At 35.9% G+C, this 18,887-nt stretch overlaps 2 protein-coding genes across 3 annotated transcripts in view; both read left to right on the top strand.

The window, feature by feature from the left end:
- Nucleotides 1–5,396: 5,396 nt before the first annotated feature.
- Nucleotides 5,397–6,307, top strand: LOC120076188 (secreted RxLR effector protein 161-like). The gene is made up of 2 exons (XM_039029954.1): nt 5,397–6,030; nt 6,276–6,307. Exons 1-2 carry the CDS (start codon nt 5,397–5,399, stop codon nt 6,305–6,307), a joined length of 666 nt encoding a protein of 221 aa, XP_038885882.1.
- A 7,467-nt stretch (nt 6,308–13,774) lies between these two features.
- LOC120075903 (endoribonuclease Dicer homolog 3) overlaps nt 13,775–18,887 on the top strand; it is a 34,611-nt gene continuing 29,498 nt past the window's right edge. Inside the window, exons 1-9 of one of the 2 annotated variants that reach the window (XM_039029645.1) lie at nt 13,775–14,008; nt 14,105–14,285; nt 14,386–14,499; nt 15,387–15,521; nt 15,640–15,709; nt 16,147–16,211; nt 16,299–16,430; nt 16,520–16,672; nt 17,378–17,507. In XM_039029645.1, coding sequence (XP_038885573.1) covers nt 13,881–14,008; nt 14,105–14,285; nt 14,386–14,499; nt 15,387–15,521; nt 15,640–15,709; nt 16,147–16,211; nt 16,299–16,430; nt 16,520–16,672; nt 17,378–17,507 — 1,108 coding nt within the window. In that variant the 5' untranslated portion in view covers nt 13,775–13,880. Of the gene's footprint in view, nt 14,009–14,104; nt 14,286–14,385; nt 14,500–15,386; nt 15,522–15,639; nt 15,710–16,146; nt 16,212–16,298; nt 16,431–16,519; nt 16,673–17,377; nt 17,508–18,887 lie in introns of those variants that run through there. The other variant, XM_039029646.1, reaches the window with a different exon arrangement.

Here is an 18,887-nt window from a genome sequence, read left to right on the forward strand (position 1 = left end):
TGCTATATAAACTCTTTAACCTAGAGGCATCGTTTTGATGTAATTTTTGAAAACATTCTCTCTAACAATATTGTTCTCCCTCTGCCCGTGGACGTAGCTAACACACTGTTAATGAACCACGTATATCTGTGTGTCGATCTTCTCTATCTTTACGTTCCTTTTTGTGTTCTTTAATTGTCAATTTCGCAATAAATTAGTATCAAGGCCTTGTTAGGGTTTTTCGAAATTCCGCATTTGTTTGACAATTGAAGATGTCTGTCGTGAACATAAAGATTGAAAAATTTACCGGGAGGAACAGTTTTGGTTTATGGCAGATCAAGATGCGATCCTTGCTAAAGCAGTAGGGGCTGTGGGCGCCGCTGGCGGGTAAGTCAAAGAAGGTTGTCGTGGATGACGAAGAGTGGCAGACTCTTGAGGAGAAGGCTCATTCGATGATCATGCTACGTTTGACTGATGACGTCATCATCGAGGTCGTAGATGAAGAAACTATCGCTGGTCTTTGGTTGAAGTTAGAAAGTCTTTACATGACGAAATCTTTAACCAAGAAGTTGTTTCTGAAGAAACGTCTGTATCATCTACGTATGCAGGAAGGTACATCTCTACGAGACCATCTAGATCAATTAAATAGAATTTTATTAGATCTGCGTAACGTAGAGGTTAAGGTTGATGATGAGGATGTTGCCCTAATTCTGTTGACATCTTTGCCCCCGTTGTATGATACTTTCGTTGACTCGTATATTGGAGAGAAAAAAACTATGACCTTAGAAGATACAAAGTCCATGCTGCTTATGAGAAAGGACCAACAGAATGCAGGAAGTTCAGTTACAGAAAGTCAGGCATCTGGGTTAGCTGCTATAGAGAGCAAGGGACATATGAATTCTAGTAAGCAGAAGTTGAACCAGAATAAAAGTTCTTCAAAGTCAAAGGGTTCTAAGTCAGATGATATTTGTAACTACTGTAAAGAAAAGGGGCATTGGAAAACCGAATGTCCTAAGATAAAAAGGAATCAGGAAAAGAAGGAAAAGAGTGACAAAAGGGAAGCATCCGCCCCTGTTGCACAAATTGAGATTGATTCTAAAGAAGTCGAGATCGATTCTGAAGGAGATCTAGCTTTAGTTGTGAATGAACATTCACATTCTGATGATGTGTGGGTTCTTGATTCTGGGGCATCTTAACATATGTGCCCAAATAGAAAGTGGTTCTCAACCTATCAGCAAATAGATGGAGGGAAAGTTAGTACGGCTAATGGTGTAGCGTGCAAGATAGTTGGAATCGGTTTAGTCAATATACAAACACATAATGGTGCCTTCTACACTTTAAAAGAGGTTAGGCATGTTCCACTAATGAAGAAGAGGTTGATATCCTTTAGTGTACTCGATAGCAAGTGTTGGATTTTATGTCCTAAAACTCGTAGTTTGTAATATCATATTCTTGTTCAATAAAGCTGTTATTGAAAATCTTTAGTAAATTTAAATTCTATATTCATGAATCCACTAAACTAAGGATCTGAGGCTATTAAGTTTAAGTTTGAACTTTATGTAGTGACATAAATGTGGATCAAGTTCAAATATATAGCCAAAATGGTCTATAGTATATGAATAAGGTTGGACGCCTTATTCTGGGGACACTATGGATACGGCCCATTTTGTAGTTAGTACAAACTATGTGATCCTAAACCGTTCATGTGAAGACATGAAAATGGGGGAATCCTATGTAAAGAGTTCCCCATGAAATAGTCACTTTGTACGTTCGAAACGCCGTTTAATGTATAAAACTGACTATTTCGTTAATTGATGACCTAGGTAACTTAATCTTACTCTTGAGCTAACTATGAACTTCTATTCACTCGGAATTATCCTTAGATCTACATCGGTGAGGGCAGTTCATTATCACTGGCTCAATAAGCCTCCCATTTCAAGGGTAAGATCAGCTGGATAGCTGAGAACATAAGGTGCAAGACGGAATTCACTCCTACCTGTTATAGGGATAGTAGATAGGTTGTTCCCTTTAGTACTGAATCCAGGTCTTGAAAAGAAGCCCCACCCTCTCCTTAGCCCGAGAAGGGTTCGGTTTATAGGTTGGACCTTAAACCAATTGTTCATTAGAGGATCAGTGGAACTTAAGGAACAAGATGTAGTTTCGAGGGTAAAACGGTTTTTATGACCTAACCGAGATTACAAACAACCTATGAAGGATTAGCTTACTAATCATGGTTATATCAAATGGATACAAATATATCTATAGTGACGAGAGTGCAACTACGGGACTATAGTGGAATGACCCGTTAGTTAACGAATAGTAATTAGCTCCATCTAAAAGAGTTTAGCCAGCTAATCTCGGATTGTTGGAGCCCATGATCTATAGGTTCACTAGGTTCCCCTACTAGCTCATATGGAATAAACATAGAACAGTATGATAGAATGATTCGAATTGTTCGAATTAGGTGAAGAGAGAGAAACTGACAAGTATATGTGATATAGTGGTCGATTTCAGTTTAGAGATACAACTTTAATGATTAAATGTGATTTAAATATCAAGAATATGAATACGTTCATATTTGGCAGCTCGAAAATAATGGAAATGGTCAAAGATGTAAAAAGTCAAAGAATTGACTTTTGACTTTGAAAAGTCAAACTTTAACGGGCCTTATATTCAAATATGATTTGAATTTCGAGAAAATGAATATGGATTCATGCTCGGGAGATCAGATTTAGTCAACACGAAAAAAAACATAAAAAGTCAAAATGTTGACTTTTCGGTCAAAGTTTGACTTTGACAAAATGACTATTTTGCCCATTGACTAAAGTTAGTGGAAAAATTCAAATTTGTGTTGGATAATTCCATTAACAAGATAGTGGGCTAAGTGTTGGCTTATAGTGGAGACATCAAGCCCACTTAGATAGTGGATTTTGAGGTGTTGGGTTTTTATGAAGTTGTTTCATGTAATTTTACATGGCTTTTGTCTATAAATTTGGGCTTTCAATTTGGATAAAAGACTTTTGATATTTTGCCAAAATTGGTTTCTAAATTTGGGGTGGAAAAAATCACTATTTTTTAGAAAAATTCAAAACCTAAACCTAACCCAAAAATCCATCTTCTATTTCCATCTCTTTCTCTCTCTCAGGTTCTTCATCCATCCGGTCTCACAACCCAGTTCTGAGTCCAGAGGATAGTAGGTCAACAGTAGGTCAACTCTAGTAGTTGTCCAATTCGTGTTCGAGCAGAGATAGAAGAGTTTCGGGAGCTTCAAAGGTAATATTTAAAAAAAAAATCCTAATTAATTAATTTAGGGTTGTATGTTTAATTTATGCAATTAGAGTAAAATTGATCCTCATTTCCGCTGCGCATGCCTATTTTTCCTTCAGCAAGGGTTACAGTTTTGAAGGTAAAGGTGGAGCAATGTATGTCTATAAGGGTTCTGAGCTAGTTCTGAAAGGCATAAAGCGTAGAACACTGTATTTTCTATTAGGTTCCACGATAATAGGTTATGTTGTTGTTGCATTGTCGGTCGTTCACAAGGATGATTTGACTAAGTTATGGTATATGAGACTTGGTCATATGAGTGAAAAAGGGATGCAAATTCTATCAAAGAGATCTTCTTTGTGGGCACAAGGTGCAGGATTTTGAATTTTGTGAACATTGTGTATTTGAGAAGCTTCATCGCAGCAAGTTTCTAAAAGGTGTTCATCGTACAAAACGAACACTTGATTATATTCATTCAGACTATTGTGGACCTTTCAAAGTTGAATCTATTGGAGGTAGTAGGTATTTTTTGTCGATAATTGATGATTACTCAAGAATGACTTGGGTTTTTATGATGAAACATAAAAGTGAAGCCTTCAAGAATTTCAAGCAGTGGAAGATATTGATTGAAAATCAAACTGGGAAGAAGATCAAAAGGCTGCGAACTGATAATGGTCTAGAATTCTGTGGATTTGAATTTAATGAGTTCTACAAAGCTAAGGGGATTGTTCTCCATCACATTGTTAAGAATACTCCATAGAAAAATGGGGTTGCAAAACGTATGAATCAGATGTTGTTTGAGAGAGCAAGATGCATGCTCTCTAATGCAGGGTTGGCTAGAAAGTTTTAGGAAGAAGCAATAAATACATCATGTTATCTAATTAATCGTGTACCTCACACAGTTATTGATTGTAAAACACCTTACGAGGTGTGGTCTGGTTAGTCTGCAGATTATTCTTTATTACAAGTTTTTGGTTGTACTGTCTACTATCATATTAATGAGGGTAAATTAGAACCAAGAGCTAGAAATGGTATATTTGTGGGTTCTAGGGATGGAGTTAAAGGATATAGAGTCTGGTCACCTTTTGAGAATAGAGTCATACTTAGTAGGACTGTGATATTTGATGAAAATTCCATGCTTAACTCAACTGTAAAGCCTTTTGTAACGTCTACTGATGTGGGAGAAAGTAGTAGTGTTGATAAACAGGTGGAGATGAAATTCACTTCAGCTGTGAAAGATTACAACATCAAGGTGGAGAAGATCAACAAGTTACTAAAGAAACTGATGTACAACCAGAAATTAATGTGCCTGAAACGTCAGAAGTTGCTTTGCCTGAGAATTCTAGATCACGAGTAGATCAACCGAGCATAGCTCGTGATAGAGCTAGAAGAGTTGGTGTTGGACCTCCTGTGAGGTATGGTTTTGAAGATATGGTTACTTTTGCATTGCAGGTTGCTGAAGAGGTGGATCCTCATGAGCCATCCACCTATAGAGAAGCTGTGTCATGTGGTGAGTCTGCTCAATGGTTTGCTGCTATGGGGGATGAGATGGAATCTCTTGACAAAAATCAGACTTGGGAATTAGTTAAACGACCTAAGGAGAGAAAAATTGACACTTGTAAATGGGTCTTCAAGAAAAATGAGGGAATATCATCTTCAGAGGGCATTAAATATAAAGCTCGAGTTGTTGTTAGAGGGTTCACACAAAGGGAAGGGGTTGATTATAATGAGATCTTCTCACCAGTAGTTAGACATACTTCTATCAGGGTGTTACTAGCTATAATAGCACATCAGAATTTGGAACTTGAACAACTAGATGTGAAGACAACTTTCTTAAATGGAGAGTTTGAGGAAGAGATTTATATGACCCAACTAGATGAGTTCCAGTGTCCAGGTAAAGAAGATTATGTTTGCAAGTTGAAGAAATCTTTATATGGGTTAAAGCGTCTCCAAGGCAGTGGTACAAACGATTTGACAGCTATATGTTTGGATTTGGCTATAACAGGAGTTTGTATGATTGTTATGTATATCACAACAAAGTTGATGATGGTTCGATGATTTATCTACTTTTATATGTAGATGATATGCTCATAGCTGCAAAGTCCAAGTCTGATATTCTAAAATTGAAGAATCTTCTCAGTGCTGAGTTTGATATGAAGGATTTGGGTGCTGCTCAGAAAATTCTAGGTATAGAGATTTATAGAGACAAAGATAAGAATAAGCTCTTCTTGTTGCAGAAAGGATATATTCAGAAAATATTGTCCAGGTTTGGTATGTCATTAGCTAAGCTTATAGATACTCCTAGTGCTGTAAATGCTCGTTTGTCATCAGTATTCTCATCACAGTCTGAGGCTGAGAAGAAGTACGTGTCTCGAGTTCCTTATACTAATGCAGTGGGAAGTTTGATATATGTTATGGTCTGTAATAGGCTTGATCTTGCCCATGTTGTTAGTGTTGTCAGCAGGTTCATAGGTCAACCTGGGAAGAAGCATTGGCAAGTCGTTAAAAGGATTTTTCGTTACCTTAGAGGTACATCTGATGTTGGTCCTATTTATGGGAATTGCACAGAGTGTTTGGTGACCGGTTATTCTGATTCTGACTATGCTGGAGATGTTGACAGTAGAAGGTATATGACTGGCTATGTGTTCACTCTGGGTGGTTCTGTTGTTAGTTGGAAGGCAACCTTACAGCCTACAATTACTTTGTCTACTACTGAAGCAGAGTACATGGCCTTGACAGAAGTTGCTAAAGAGGGAATAAGGCTGAGGGGGTTAGTTCGTGATCTTGGTTTGCATCATGACCAAGCTATTGTATATTGTGATAGTTTGAGTGCCATATGCCTAGCCAAGGATCAAGTTCATCATGGGAGAACTAAGCACATAGATGTAAGATATCACTTCTTAAGAGGTGAGCATAGAGTTAAAGTGATGAAAATTGGTACTATTGATAACCCTGCTGATATGTTCACCAAATCTGTTCCACAAGGCAAGTTCCAACATTGTTTGGACTTGCTGAATGTTTTGAATTGTTAGTGGCCCCCTTTATGGGACACTTTGAGGCATGAGGGAGAAGTCTGGGTATGTCTGACAATATTGATTTATGTTGCATTTTTGGTACATCTGTTATCTGGGAGAGAATTCAAGTCAAGGTGGAGATTTGTTGAAATGCCTTAAATCTATTTGCTGGCACTTCGAACAACCAAGTACGAGGGTCTCTAATAATATTGTTCTCCCTCTGCCCGTGGACGTAGCTAACACACTGTTAGTGAACCACGTATATTTGTATGTCGATCTTCTCTATCTCTACATTTCTTTTTGTGTTCTTTAATTGTCGATTTCGCAATAGTTAGTTTATTGGTTTTTGGATTAATACAACTAAAAATGAAACAAAACAACATATATTTTATTAAATAAGTAAGATGTTTGTACTAATAGAGTAAAGAAGCAAAATGCGGAAGCAGATATAATCATTAAGCACTCTAATTATAATTAATTTGAATTCAAAGGATGCTAAAATAGCTTCAATAGAAAGAGGGTTCCATATGTGTATACCTTTGTAGAATTCTTCTTGATTCTTGTTGAACTCCACGAAATTGATCTCCAAATCTCTAGTAGACCATCGAGAGTAGCTTCTCTACTATTATCAGCCTTGGATTGAGTGGTGGAAACTCTGAATTGAGTTTAGTAGAAATAGAGAAGAAGAGGGTTTGAGGGAGTTCAAAATTTTCTGTGAAAAACCACTTGCATGGGGTTCAATCTCTTAAAATTGAGTCTTTTATCATGTAAATACATGCAAGCACAACTTGGTTCAACTGATTGACATTTTAATCAGCACCAAGAAAGTAGGATAGGTGTAACATCTTGGATTAATCCACTTAAACAATTTTAAAACTTGGATTTTCCCACTAACCACTTCAAATTTAATTTTAATTAACTTAATTAAATTAAACTAAAATTCATTTTTCTAAAAAAAAAATCTAAATTTTAATTTTGATTTAATTTAAATAATTAATTAAATAAATATATAATAATTTAATATCAAATTTAAATTAATGAAACACCTGATTCAAACATGAATCCTCTTCATGTGACCAATATTTAAATCAATATTTAAATATTTTAAACTCTCCAATTACATTTGACTTTGATGAATTTAAACGTTTAATTATATAAAAAATAATTATCTAGATCCTAAACTGAATTTGAATATTTCAAGTTCAGGCCCTAATTCCAAACTTGAACACTTCAAATTCGCTCAATTTTCTAATCCAGGGTGTAATGTTTTACGAGCTAGAGGGATCTTATGGACCAACAAATCATGAGCTCAAACGATTTAAGATTAATTGACTAAACTCTTTAAACCGAATTAATCAATATTCGTTAACCATCAAGACATACTACTTAACTTGATGGTTGCACTCTCCTCACTATAGATACATTTCTGTCCACTTGATTTAACCATGATCAATAAGTCAGTCCTTCACAGGTCGTTTTTATTTACAGCTAGGTCAAAATTACCGTTTTACCTCTGTAAATACATCTTGCTCCTTATGCTCCCACTGATCCTCTATTGAACAATTAATTTATATTCCAACTAATAAACCATGTCCCTCTCGGCCATGAGAGGGCGGGGCCCCTTTGTTCAAGATTGGGAATCAATACTTAAAGGAACAACCTATCTGCTAACCCTAAAACGAGTAGGAGCGAATCCATCTTGCAGGAATATATCCCCAACTATCTATCCGGTCTTATCCCTAAAATTGGAGGCTTGTTAAACAGTGCTGTTGAACTACTCTCACCTATGCAACTCAAAAGATAATCTCAAATAAACGAGAGTTCATAGTTAGCTCAAGATTAAGATCGAATTATCCTAGGTCATCAAATTGAAACAATTAGTTTTAATAGTAAACGATCATTATAAAGAAAAAATGGTTATTTCTTGGTTTGGTCTTATGCAAAACTCTTTTGCATAGGATGTCCTCACTCGCATGTCTCCACATGAACGGTCTCAGGATCATATCGTTTATATAAGGATACAAAGTAGGCCACATCCATAGTATCCCCAGGATGAGGTTGTTGGGGTTGGTGTCCTAATTCTCTCGGTGTTCTCATAGTTTGTAAACATTTTGTACACACATTGTTATTAATAAAATAAATGTTATTTTATTTGCATTTACTCATATCCAATAAACTAATATCCGTGGCTATTTCATGTAACTAAAGCATGTATGTGAGACATACAAGTGGATCATGCCTTAAGTAATAACCTAAATGATCTGTAGTATAAGGATAAAGGAGGGATACCTTATCCTGGCAATACTACGATTACAGCTTGCTTTGTAGATGTTACAAGTGTTGTAAAGTGCTACAAATAGTCTAACCCTAACCATTCATATGGAGACATGCGAGTGGGGATGTCTTATACAAAGAGTTTGTATAAGTCCGGACCACAAGATGATTAGTCTCTTTATATAACGTCGTTGATAATTGAGACTTACATTTCACTAAAATGACCATAGGTGACATGACCTTAATCCTGAGTGAGGTTGGAACTCCTGCCTATGAGGGTGGTCCTTTGATTAGTATGGGCGAGAGTGGTCAGATTGCCAACTTAACAAGCCTACCTTTTGGGGATTTGTTTGATTGAGGAGTCGGGAACTCAGCTACACAAGATGAAATTCACTCCTTCCCCGAAACAGAGGTAAGTAGATAAATTGCTCCCTTAAAGGTTGATTCCGAATCTTGAACATAGTGGCCACACACTCTCTTGGGAAGAGAGGACTCAGTCATAGTAGAACTATGACTTATTGTTCATTAGAGGAATTAGTGGTACTTAAGGAGTTAGATGTAACTATAGGAGCAAAACGGTAAATTGGCCAGTTGTACTTACGAGCGATTTGTGAAGGGTTATCGCACTGTTGATTGGTCATATGAACACAGAAATATATATGTAGTGCGAAGATTGTAGCTATCGTTCTTTAGTGGAGTGACCAACAGTTAACGGATGGTGGATCTCGTGACTAAAGAGTTTAGTCAGTTATTCACGTACCATTGGAGCTTCAAGCTACAGATCCATGAGGTGCCCTTAGTAGCTCAATGGGTTCAAGTTAAGAATAAGATTTTGGGTTGATTTGAAGTGTTGAAATTAACAAGAGGAAATTTAGTTATATGTGATATAATTGATATGATGTATTAGATACATTAATTGGAGGAATTAATATAAATATGATTTATATTAAGTATCATAAAATAGAATAAGAATTATGGTTTATATGTTTCATATGATGAAATATTAAAACAATAGGTTATAAATATAATCGCATACTCATTGTAACTTTACGCTTTCATCAACTCTACGTTCAACTCCGTCGCATAGGAAAGATTCTTACTCAAACACTACCCACTTCATTTATTTACCACCGTAATAGAATCGAAGAGTCTGGCACATATTTACTTAGTAGCCCTGTGTTTGACCCTGGACTTACCAGGAAACCTAAGAAGGCTTATACTTGGGTCTTATTAGGGAAACTTGCATGTTCACCACATAATACACATCACCATAAACTCACACCATAATACATCACAATTACACGCATCACATTGGCCAAAAAGGTTAAGAACATGAGCATTGCATGTCAGTCATGGACTCGTTGCAAGAATTGTTTGAACGTCATTCTCACTTTTTGAGCACAAAGGGATGGATGACAAAAAAAAAAACCAGTAGTGTCATTCCCAAGATAATCTCCAATCTTTCTTGAATGCCAAGGGACTAAAAGAGAAAGGAATTGTTGCTGACTCTGGAAAAGTTCATCGACGAGAATTGTTCTCTAAAATAGAAATTGGAGCTTATATAGGTTCTAACACTGATCCCACTACTCTCCAAAAGAGGAAGAAGTTTAAAGAAAGTAAATGTGATTTATTTTTCTTGGAGATGTGTTTGGTAGAGAATGATGATTTAGCCTAGATACTTGATTCAGGTGCTACTAATCACGTAAGTTCTTTCTACCAAGGATTTAGTTCTTGGAAAACGTTAGAAGATGGAGAGTTGACTCTTCGAATCGGTACTGGTGAGGTTGTTTCAGCTGTTGCTGTAGGCAGGCTGAAGTTATTTTTGGATAAGCAACGTTATCTGTTACTGGATAATGTTTATGTAGTTCCTCATGTCAAGAGGAACTTAATTTCAGTTTCTTGTTTGATTGAACAAGGTTATACCATCTCTTTTTTTGTTTTTTAGAATTAAGTGTTTATTTTCAAGAATGGTATGGAGATTGGTTTTGGCTCAATAGAAAATAACTTGTATGTATTAAGACTGTTAGTCATAAAAGCCTTGCTTAATACTGAAATGTTCGAAACAGCGACAACTGTAAAAAGACCAAAGGTTTCTTTTATTGAAAACCCCCATCTTTGGCATCTAAGGTTAGGTCACATAAACCTCAATAGGCATGAGAAGTTGTTAGAATGTGGACTTCTAAATACTTTAGAAGAAAACTCTTTGTCGGTATGTGAATCATGCCTTGAATGCAAGATGACCAAATGATCTTTTACTGGAAAGGGTTATAGAGCCAAGGAAACCTTAGAGCTTATACATTCAGACCTCTGTGGTCTGATGAATGTTCAAGCTTGAGGTGAGTATGAATATTTCATCTCTTTCATAGATGATTATTCAGACCTCCTTGGTCCGTTGACAGCATACACGATCGAGCTAAGAGTTGACTATACGATAGTTACTCGTTGATCGTTGTTAGACGATTGAGTAGCAAAGTCTATACGATAGGCTTCATCTTCTAAACAAGTGAGTACATCGTCTATATGATAGACAATCTTCATCTCCCACTTATTCGATCATATACCTCCTATTTTCCTCAATCCAAAATCATACAAAAACCACAACTCTTGGATTCTTACACTGAGAATACCAAGGTAACACTTGTGGTGGTGTTCTAAATTCGTTCGTGAATCAAGTTGGACTCGATCGGGTTCGAGGGCATCCAGTTGTTTATGTTGTTGGTTGTTCCGTTCGTTGCGTTCGAGTGCATCATTGGACGCATTGGAGACTGATCGAGGGATACTTGAAGAATAGTTCTTCAAAGGTATGAATACTCTATCCCTTGTATCTTCTTGTAGCATGCTGTAATTTCTAGTTATGTATAATTTGTTCGTTTCCGGTTAGACTATAATTGTTGTGTTCATTATGAATGGAATTTGGAACGATCCACTTCCACTACTTATGGAGATCTCTGTTTAGATTTCCTTCAGAGGTACCCAATCTCATCCACATTTTTATAGACCTTTTTGGCTATATACTATAACTTGAATAACCTCTCTACTAACCCTAATCGGGTAGGAGTGAATTCCATCTTGTACTCTATGTCCCTAGCTATCTATTCGGTCTTATCCTAAAATGAGAGGTTTATTGAGTAGTGACGTTGGACTACTCTCACCGTTTGCAGATCAAAGGATAATCCTAAATAAACAGGAGTTTATAGTTAGCTTAGGATTAAGGTCAAGTTACCTAGGTAATCGCTTTGAAATAGTCAGTCTTAAATAGTAAACAACGTTATAAAGTAATAGTGATTGATTTCGTGGTCCAATTTTGTACAAAACTCATTTGCACAGGACGCTCCCACTCTTCATGTCATAACATGTACGAATTAAAATAACTTCATTTGTAACACTTTAAAACTCTTTGTAATAATTATAGAGTAGGCCGCATCCAATAGCGTTACCAGAATAAGACACCCAACCTTGTTCATATATTATAGATCATTTTTTACTATTTACTGGTCCACTTTTATGTCTCCACATAAAGTTCAAGTACTCATGTAATAATCAAGGGACCTTTAGGTTTATTGGATTTCTAATAAGCAATATATTCAATAACAACTTATTGAATTTCCAAAATAAGTTCTATTGTTTACAAACCATGAGTTTTAGGACATAAAAGCCATCACAATTTACATGGAAAAGCAAAAGAAAAAGGGCAAGGGAAGACACATGATTTAATATTGAAGCGACAAGAGAAAATCTGGATAAAAAAAGTTTGGAAGCAGATCAGAAAAGTAGACAGTAGTTGTAAGAGAAAGAAGAAGATTATAAAAATTATAGAGGTTTGCAAGGAAGAAAGTCAAACATTAATGAGGAAGAACAGAGACGAACTTAATAACATATAAATTGCTAAAAAAAACAAACTCATTCAAGCAAGTGGAATAGTAGACAACAGAAACATAAAAATCATCAAGGTTTGCTTTGGATAGTTCGGAATCAGAATCACAAAAAGAACATTCAATAGTCCAGAATCAGAAAATCAAACAACGAAGGAAGAACATCAAACATCTTCAAGGAAGAATATCAAACATGTATGAGGAGGAACAAAAACGGATTTAATAACATATAAATTGATTTTTTTTTTTTTTTTTTTAAAAAAAACTCATTCAAGCAAGTAGAACAGTAGATAGTAGGAAGATAAAAATCATCAAGGTTTGATGTTGACAGTCCGTAATCGAAATCGCAAAATAGAACATTAAACAGTCTCAAACCAGAAAATCAAACAACGAAGGAAGAACATCAAACTTCTTGAAGGAATAATATAAAACATGCATGAGGAAGAACAAAAACAGATCTAATAACATATAAATAGATAAAAAAAAAATTATAAAGGTTTTCCTTTGGACAACAGGAATCGAAATAAAAAAAATATGAATAATATCAAACATGCATGAGAAAATCAAGACGAATTTAACACTAATTGTCGGCGTAAAACAAGATAATCGCAGAAAAAAAAAGTAGATCTGAACAAAAAAACCTATATCTAACACTAATCGTCAGTGTAGAACAAGATAATCTAAAAAAAAAAAAAAAGTAGATTTGCACAAAAAAACCTAGATCTACTATAAAATAAAAAAACTGAAATATTGTTAGATCTACAACAAAATCGTTCGAAATCGAAGAATAGACATACAGAGAAGCCAAAAAACCCAATCAAAATCAGAAAAACGAAGAGACGTACAAAGAAAAAAACATACACGGAGGAACCAAAGCAGAGAACAAAGAGATGGAGAGAAATACAACCCATTGCAGCCGGATAAATGAAAGACATACAACCCATTCCAGCCGGAGGGAGAACGAAGAGATCAAACGAAGAAGAGAACCCAAACAACGAAAGAAAGGAGAAAATGAGAAGAGAGAAAGAGAGTGGTGATTAATTACGCGTGACAGAAGAGAGAAGGTTGAAGAATAGACTTGCAAAATGGGGCGTGAAACGAGGGGGTAAGACGATGGGTTTGAAACCCACTGGTTTTAAAATTCACCACTATCAAACACCGAGTGAGCTTTTTAAGCCCACTCAACTCACTCAAGTCCACCATCAAACACTCCTTAGTAATCGATTTCTTCACCAACTTATAAATGACGTTACACATGCTGATAGGTCTAAAATTAGACATTCTCAAGTTGCTTGTTTTGATGAATATTGAATACTTAAGAGACGCATTAGATTTTTTTTTTTTTTTTTTTTTTAAAAAAAACCCTATTTTTCTAAATAGTTCTTCCATAATTTTTAGGGTTCTGATCATTTTCCTCTTACTATCATTCTTTCCCAGCTCTTGCGAATAACTTGTCATTTTATCAGCAACGTTTGCCATGCATGAGCCTGAGGAGGAAAATCGTGATGGTGCTCACAAGAGAAAATTCAGTGACCTGGAGCCCAGTGCTGCTTCTGATCAGTCCAATTTCAACCAAACCATGGACGAGGGCTTTATTCCTAGAAGGTGTCTTTGCATTTTTCTTTTTGTTTGATCATTTTCTTTACTTCCCGACGCACCAATCGATAAATAATTTGCTGCTTAAATGTTGGTGCATTGTAGGTATCAAAGGGAGGTTTTTGAAGTTGGGATGAGGAGGAACACCATAGCCGTGTTGGAAACAGGATCTGGAAAGACTATGATCGCAGTGATGCTTATAAAAGAAATTGGAAAAGCTATGAAGTCCAGTGGTGATAAGAAGTTCATCATTTTCTTGGCTCCGACTGTTCATTTGGTTCATCAGGCACGTACTTTAGGCTATTAGTTTTTCCTTAATAAGGAATGTTCCTGCAATTTGCCGACGCTTGATTTGTATTTTGAAACCTTGGTATTTGTTATTGCAGCAATTTAACGTTATTAAAGTTCATACTGATTTTGAAGTGGCGGAGTATTATGGTGCCATGGGGGTCGATGATTGGAATATGAACTGCTGGGACAAGGAAACAAGCGAACGTGATGTATGTTTTTACCTAAAGGCCGTATAACTATGTATACATGTATTCCTATCTTTCACGTTGGTTACTTTTGACTTTTGCTCCAATGTGTTACTGTTGCAATCTTTTCCACTCCCCTGTTTTTGGCGATTAAACGTTAATGTCCATATGCCTTTCCTCGGTTTGAGTCCTCATTCATTGATAATGTAATATTATTAAGAAAAAATCGACTATGATTTTGAATCTTGCGTAAGCATTAAGGACTGCAACATTCAGTTTGATGTTGGAATTGGTCATGATTATTGTTTTCTTTGCTCCTACTGTATATATTCCCTGCCTCCTCGATTGGGTTTTAAAGCAATATTACCTGATAAAATCTGAAGCGCGACGGTCATTTGAAAAGATGCGGACAGTCTGCAGAATGCAAATATAAGAACCTTTCATTTTAATTAACGTAGATCATGTCTACTGGACCAGCGGTCTGATATAAATTTAGTACATATTTTCATAGTATGGCATTGCTATCAGTCAATACCAGTTAAAGGTGACGTTCTATTATAATTCTGCTGCTTATGATTTGATTAGATCAGAAAGGGAGAGACCATCTAGTCGCTATTGCCACTGAAATTAAAAAAATACGTTTCATTCACAATGCTTATTGATAAGGACCATCACTGATATTAACAACAATACTGGACCACAACATTCGTGCACCAATTTCTTCCCTTTTTTTTTTTTGCCCTTTTTATACCTTATTTTTTAAGGACACTACCTATTGAACCAACTATTTTTTAAAAACAGACTAAAATTTCAAATTATTTAACTTGCAAATATCTCTGGGCCCACTCTTGCTTCTTGATTTTGATTCTGGGTATTCTTTTTGTACCATTTCATATATAATTGCTGAATAGGTACTCGTTATGACCCCCCAAATTCTTCTTGATGCACTGAGGAAGGCATATTTTAGACTGGGAACCGTATGCTTGATGATCATTGATGAATGCCATCGTGTTACTGGTAATCACCCTTATACGAAAATCATGAAGGTTAATATCTCTGCTGCGAATCTATTTTTCCCTGTATTATGTGTTGTGCCTGTATTTTGTCATGTTTTTGTTCTTTTTACTAAAAGAAGAATATTTTTCTAATCTTCTTTTGATGAAGGAATTTTATCACAAATCTGACAACAAACCAAAGATTTTTGGAATGACTGCCTCACCTGTTATTAGAAAAGGTATGGTCTCAGGGTTGTCATGTATCTTTGGTAAATATATCATAATGCGTATCAACAGTATTGTAAGTTGCGCTTATGTCAATCTACATGGTGAACTGTATGCCTTTGTTCAATATGAATCGCACTCATTAAGAGAGATGAAAGTTTACTAGAGATCATAAGCCCACAGGGCATAAATAAGGTAGAAAGTATAATGACATTACAGGCAGCAGAAATATCCTATTGTTTGAGCTGCAAAGTGGATTTCATCTTTGATGTCAGCCCACAGGGCATCAAAGAGGAAAAAAAGACCACAAAAGAAGAGGTTAAGTGAAAAACTAAGCGAGAGAAAAGCATGAAATCACAAGTTATCCTACATTATCTACAAGTTACATGTGGTCTTTACGACTGATTCGCAGACAACACTATATTGCTAAACATGTATCATCCTACATTAGGTGTTTCCTCTTCCTTCGATTGTGAATGCCAAATAGCAGACCTTGAAAGTATCTTGGATTCTCAGGTACTTTGAAAGAGATTCAATCAGTAAACCTCAGTATAGAATTCATGATTTTATACTCAAGTACCTCTGGTCTTTCTGCTGATGTAGATTTATGCTATTGAAGATAAGAAAGAAGTGGAGATATATGTTCCCTCTGCAAAGGAAATTTGCATATTTTATGAACCAGCTAAGCCTCAAACTGTGGAGTTGAAGGCAAAGATAGAAGCCCTGTGGTCTGAGGTGTTCCTATGTGTGCAATTATCTTAATTTAAATGATATTTTACTATGTTCATATTGGTGATTTTTTTTTTTTTTTTTTTTGGGAACAGTTTGATGCTTTATTGTCAAACTCAAAAGGGGCAATGCAAGGTCATTATAAAGATGTAGACAGTAAGCTTAAGGCACTGAAGAAACGACTGTCCAATGATCATTTAAAGATCACTTATTGTCTTGACGAACTTGGTGTTATGTGTGCCTATGAGGTACGATTGTAGTTTGTTTTATATTTATTAGATTTTAGTTTCAGAAAAAAACTAGCATGCCTCAAAATAAGGTACATAAATATGTCCATTCCAATTAAGTTACCGTAAACTACAATACAAAGTCATAAGCTAGCATGGATAGCCTTATTGGATAAACTATAATTAAATTAGAGCCATTAGTGAATTCAGAAAATGTCAGCTAATATGCATACAATATACAATTTTCTGACACACCAAAGATGGGAGTTCTTACTTCGATTGAAGCCTAAAAATTTCCCATTGACAACTGGGTGTATTCATTGCAACTTACAAGCATACTAATCAATTCTAAGTTTTATTTTCCATTAATAAGGGGCATTGACTAGTCCAAAAGGCCATACGACTAAATTCATCCATTTCCCCCTTTCAATCGTTCTCTTTTCTCATCCTTTCTTTTTTTCTTCTTGGGAATTTGTCTTCGGGTATACAACAGAACTCAGATTAAGATGTATGAATTTCTTTATTATAATATTTCCCCCTGGCCCTTGACCGTCATTGCACTACCGCCCAGGCCTGGCGCGGCCCTCTTGTAATATTTACGGTTAACAAGTTAAGACTCGAATGCCTTTCGATTATCATCTGCATATGTTGAATTCTTTCCATCTTTTTTTTTTTTTTGAAGATTCTGTTAGTGTGATTTGTGTATTCTCTCTATAACTTCTGTAGGCGATTAAAGTTTTATTAGAGAATGTCAATTTTCCAAATGAGGAACCTGAGGTTTATAGAGAAAGCTTTTTGCAATATAAACGTTTTCTTGAGGAAGCATTACTAGTAATTGGGGAATCATTTCCACTTGGTATGTGAGTATTTGCTTCATTCCACATAACTTTATATACATTGTTGAACTCTTTGCTTGTTTTATCCTCCATTACAATTCAATTTCGTGCTGTTACAATAAATTTCATACAATGTTGCTTGATAAGAAACAAATTTTGTATTTTGTTTTATTTGATAAAACGAAGCTCTTATTGAGAATAATGCAAATACATACAAAAACAAGAGCATATCAAAGGCCAGCTCCAACCCGGTGCTGTACTATAGAGAAATGAACTCCAATCCAAAAGAATAAAACCTAGCTGATAATTACACAAACTCTTGAGAAGCTGATGCCTGCAAAGAGGAGTTAAATCTAACCATATCTCACACCTCTTCGCATGTACTCTCAATCCCCTGTCTCTTATACACATCTAGATGTGTATAAGAGACAGACCCATGCATCTTCATCGGCACTGTGAAGAGGTGATTTTATAAAAGCTAGAAAAATATGACTGCAAAAGGATTAGTCCTGTCTCTTATACACATCTAGATGTGTATAAGAGACAGCTACAGGCCTGTCTACATACTCTTTGGGTTGCCATGGAAAAGGAGCCCTAGGTAAGTGGAAGCAAGATGGCTCCCTCACAACCCATGCATCTTCATCGGCACTGTGAAGAGGTGATTTTATAAAAGCTAGAAAAATATGACTGCAAAAGGATTAGTCTGTGTCCCTTTGAGGTGCAAATCTAATTCCACATTGGCAATCTGCGTTCAATCTTGTCTTGCACTGGTTGACCCAAAATCTTCTGGGTGAAGGTAACCTCCGAGAGGCATTCTTAAGTAAGACATTAGCCTCTCATTGATCGTGGGACTGAATAATTAAGAAGCTTGTCTAAGAACTACTTATCCACATAATTGACTAAACAACTATTGAAAGGGAGCCCTAGGTAAGAGGAAGCAAGATGGCTCACCTCACAACCCATGAGGGAAGAAATATAAGTTTGTCTTTATCTTCATTGACGCTGTGAAGAGAGGGGGTTTTATAAAAGCTAGAAAAATATGACTGCAAAAGAATTAGTCTACGCTCCCCTGAGGTGCAAATCTAATTCCACGTTGGCAATCTCCTTTCAATCTTGTCTTGCACTGGTTGACCCAAAATCTTCTGGGTGAAGGTAACCACCGAGAGGCATTTTTAAGTAAGACATTAGCCACTCATTGATTGTGAGACTGATTAAGAAGTGATACACATTAAATTGGTAGATGAAAGGTTGATTATTAATGGGTATGGCTGTTTTTCGGTGTTTCCCATTTGGAATTTTAAAAGCTCCTTGGTTTGATTGTTGTGAATGTAGAAAGTCTTCTTGAATTAATTGCTACGTTTGGAGCTTTCGTCTATTTATTTATATACAGGTGCTAGCAT

Source organism: Benincasa hispida, chromosome 4 (genome assembly GCF_009727055.1).
Source record: "Benincasa hispida cultivar B227 chromosome 4, ASM972705v1, whole genome shotgun sequence".
Lineage (NCBI taxonomy): Eukaryota > Viridiplantae > Streptophyta > Magnoliopsida > Cucurbitales > Cucurbitaceae > Benincasa > Benincasa hispida.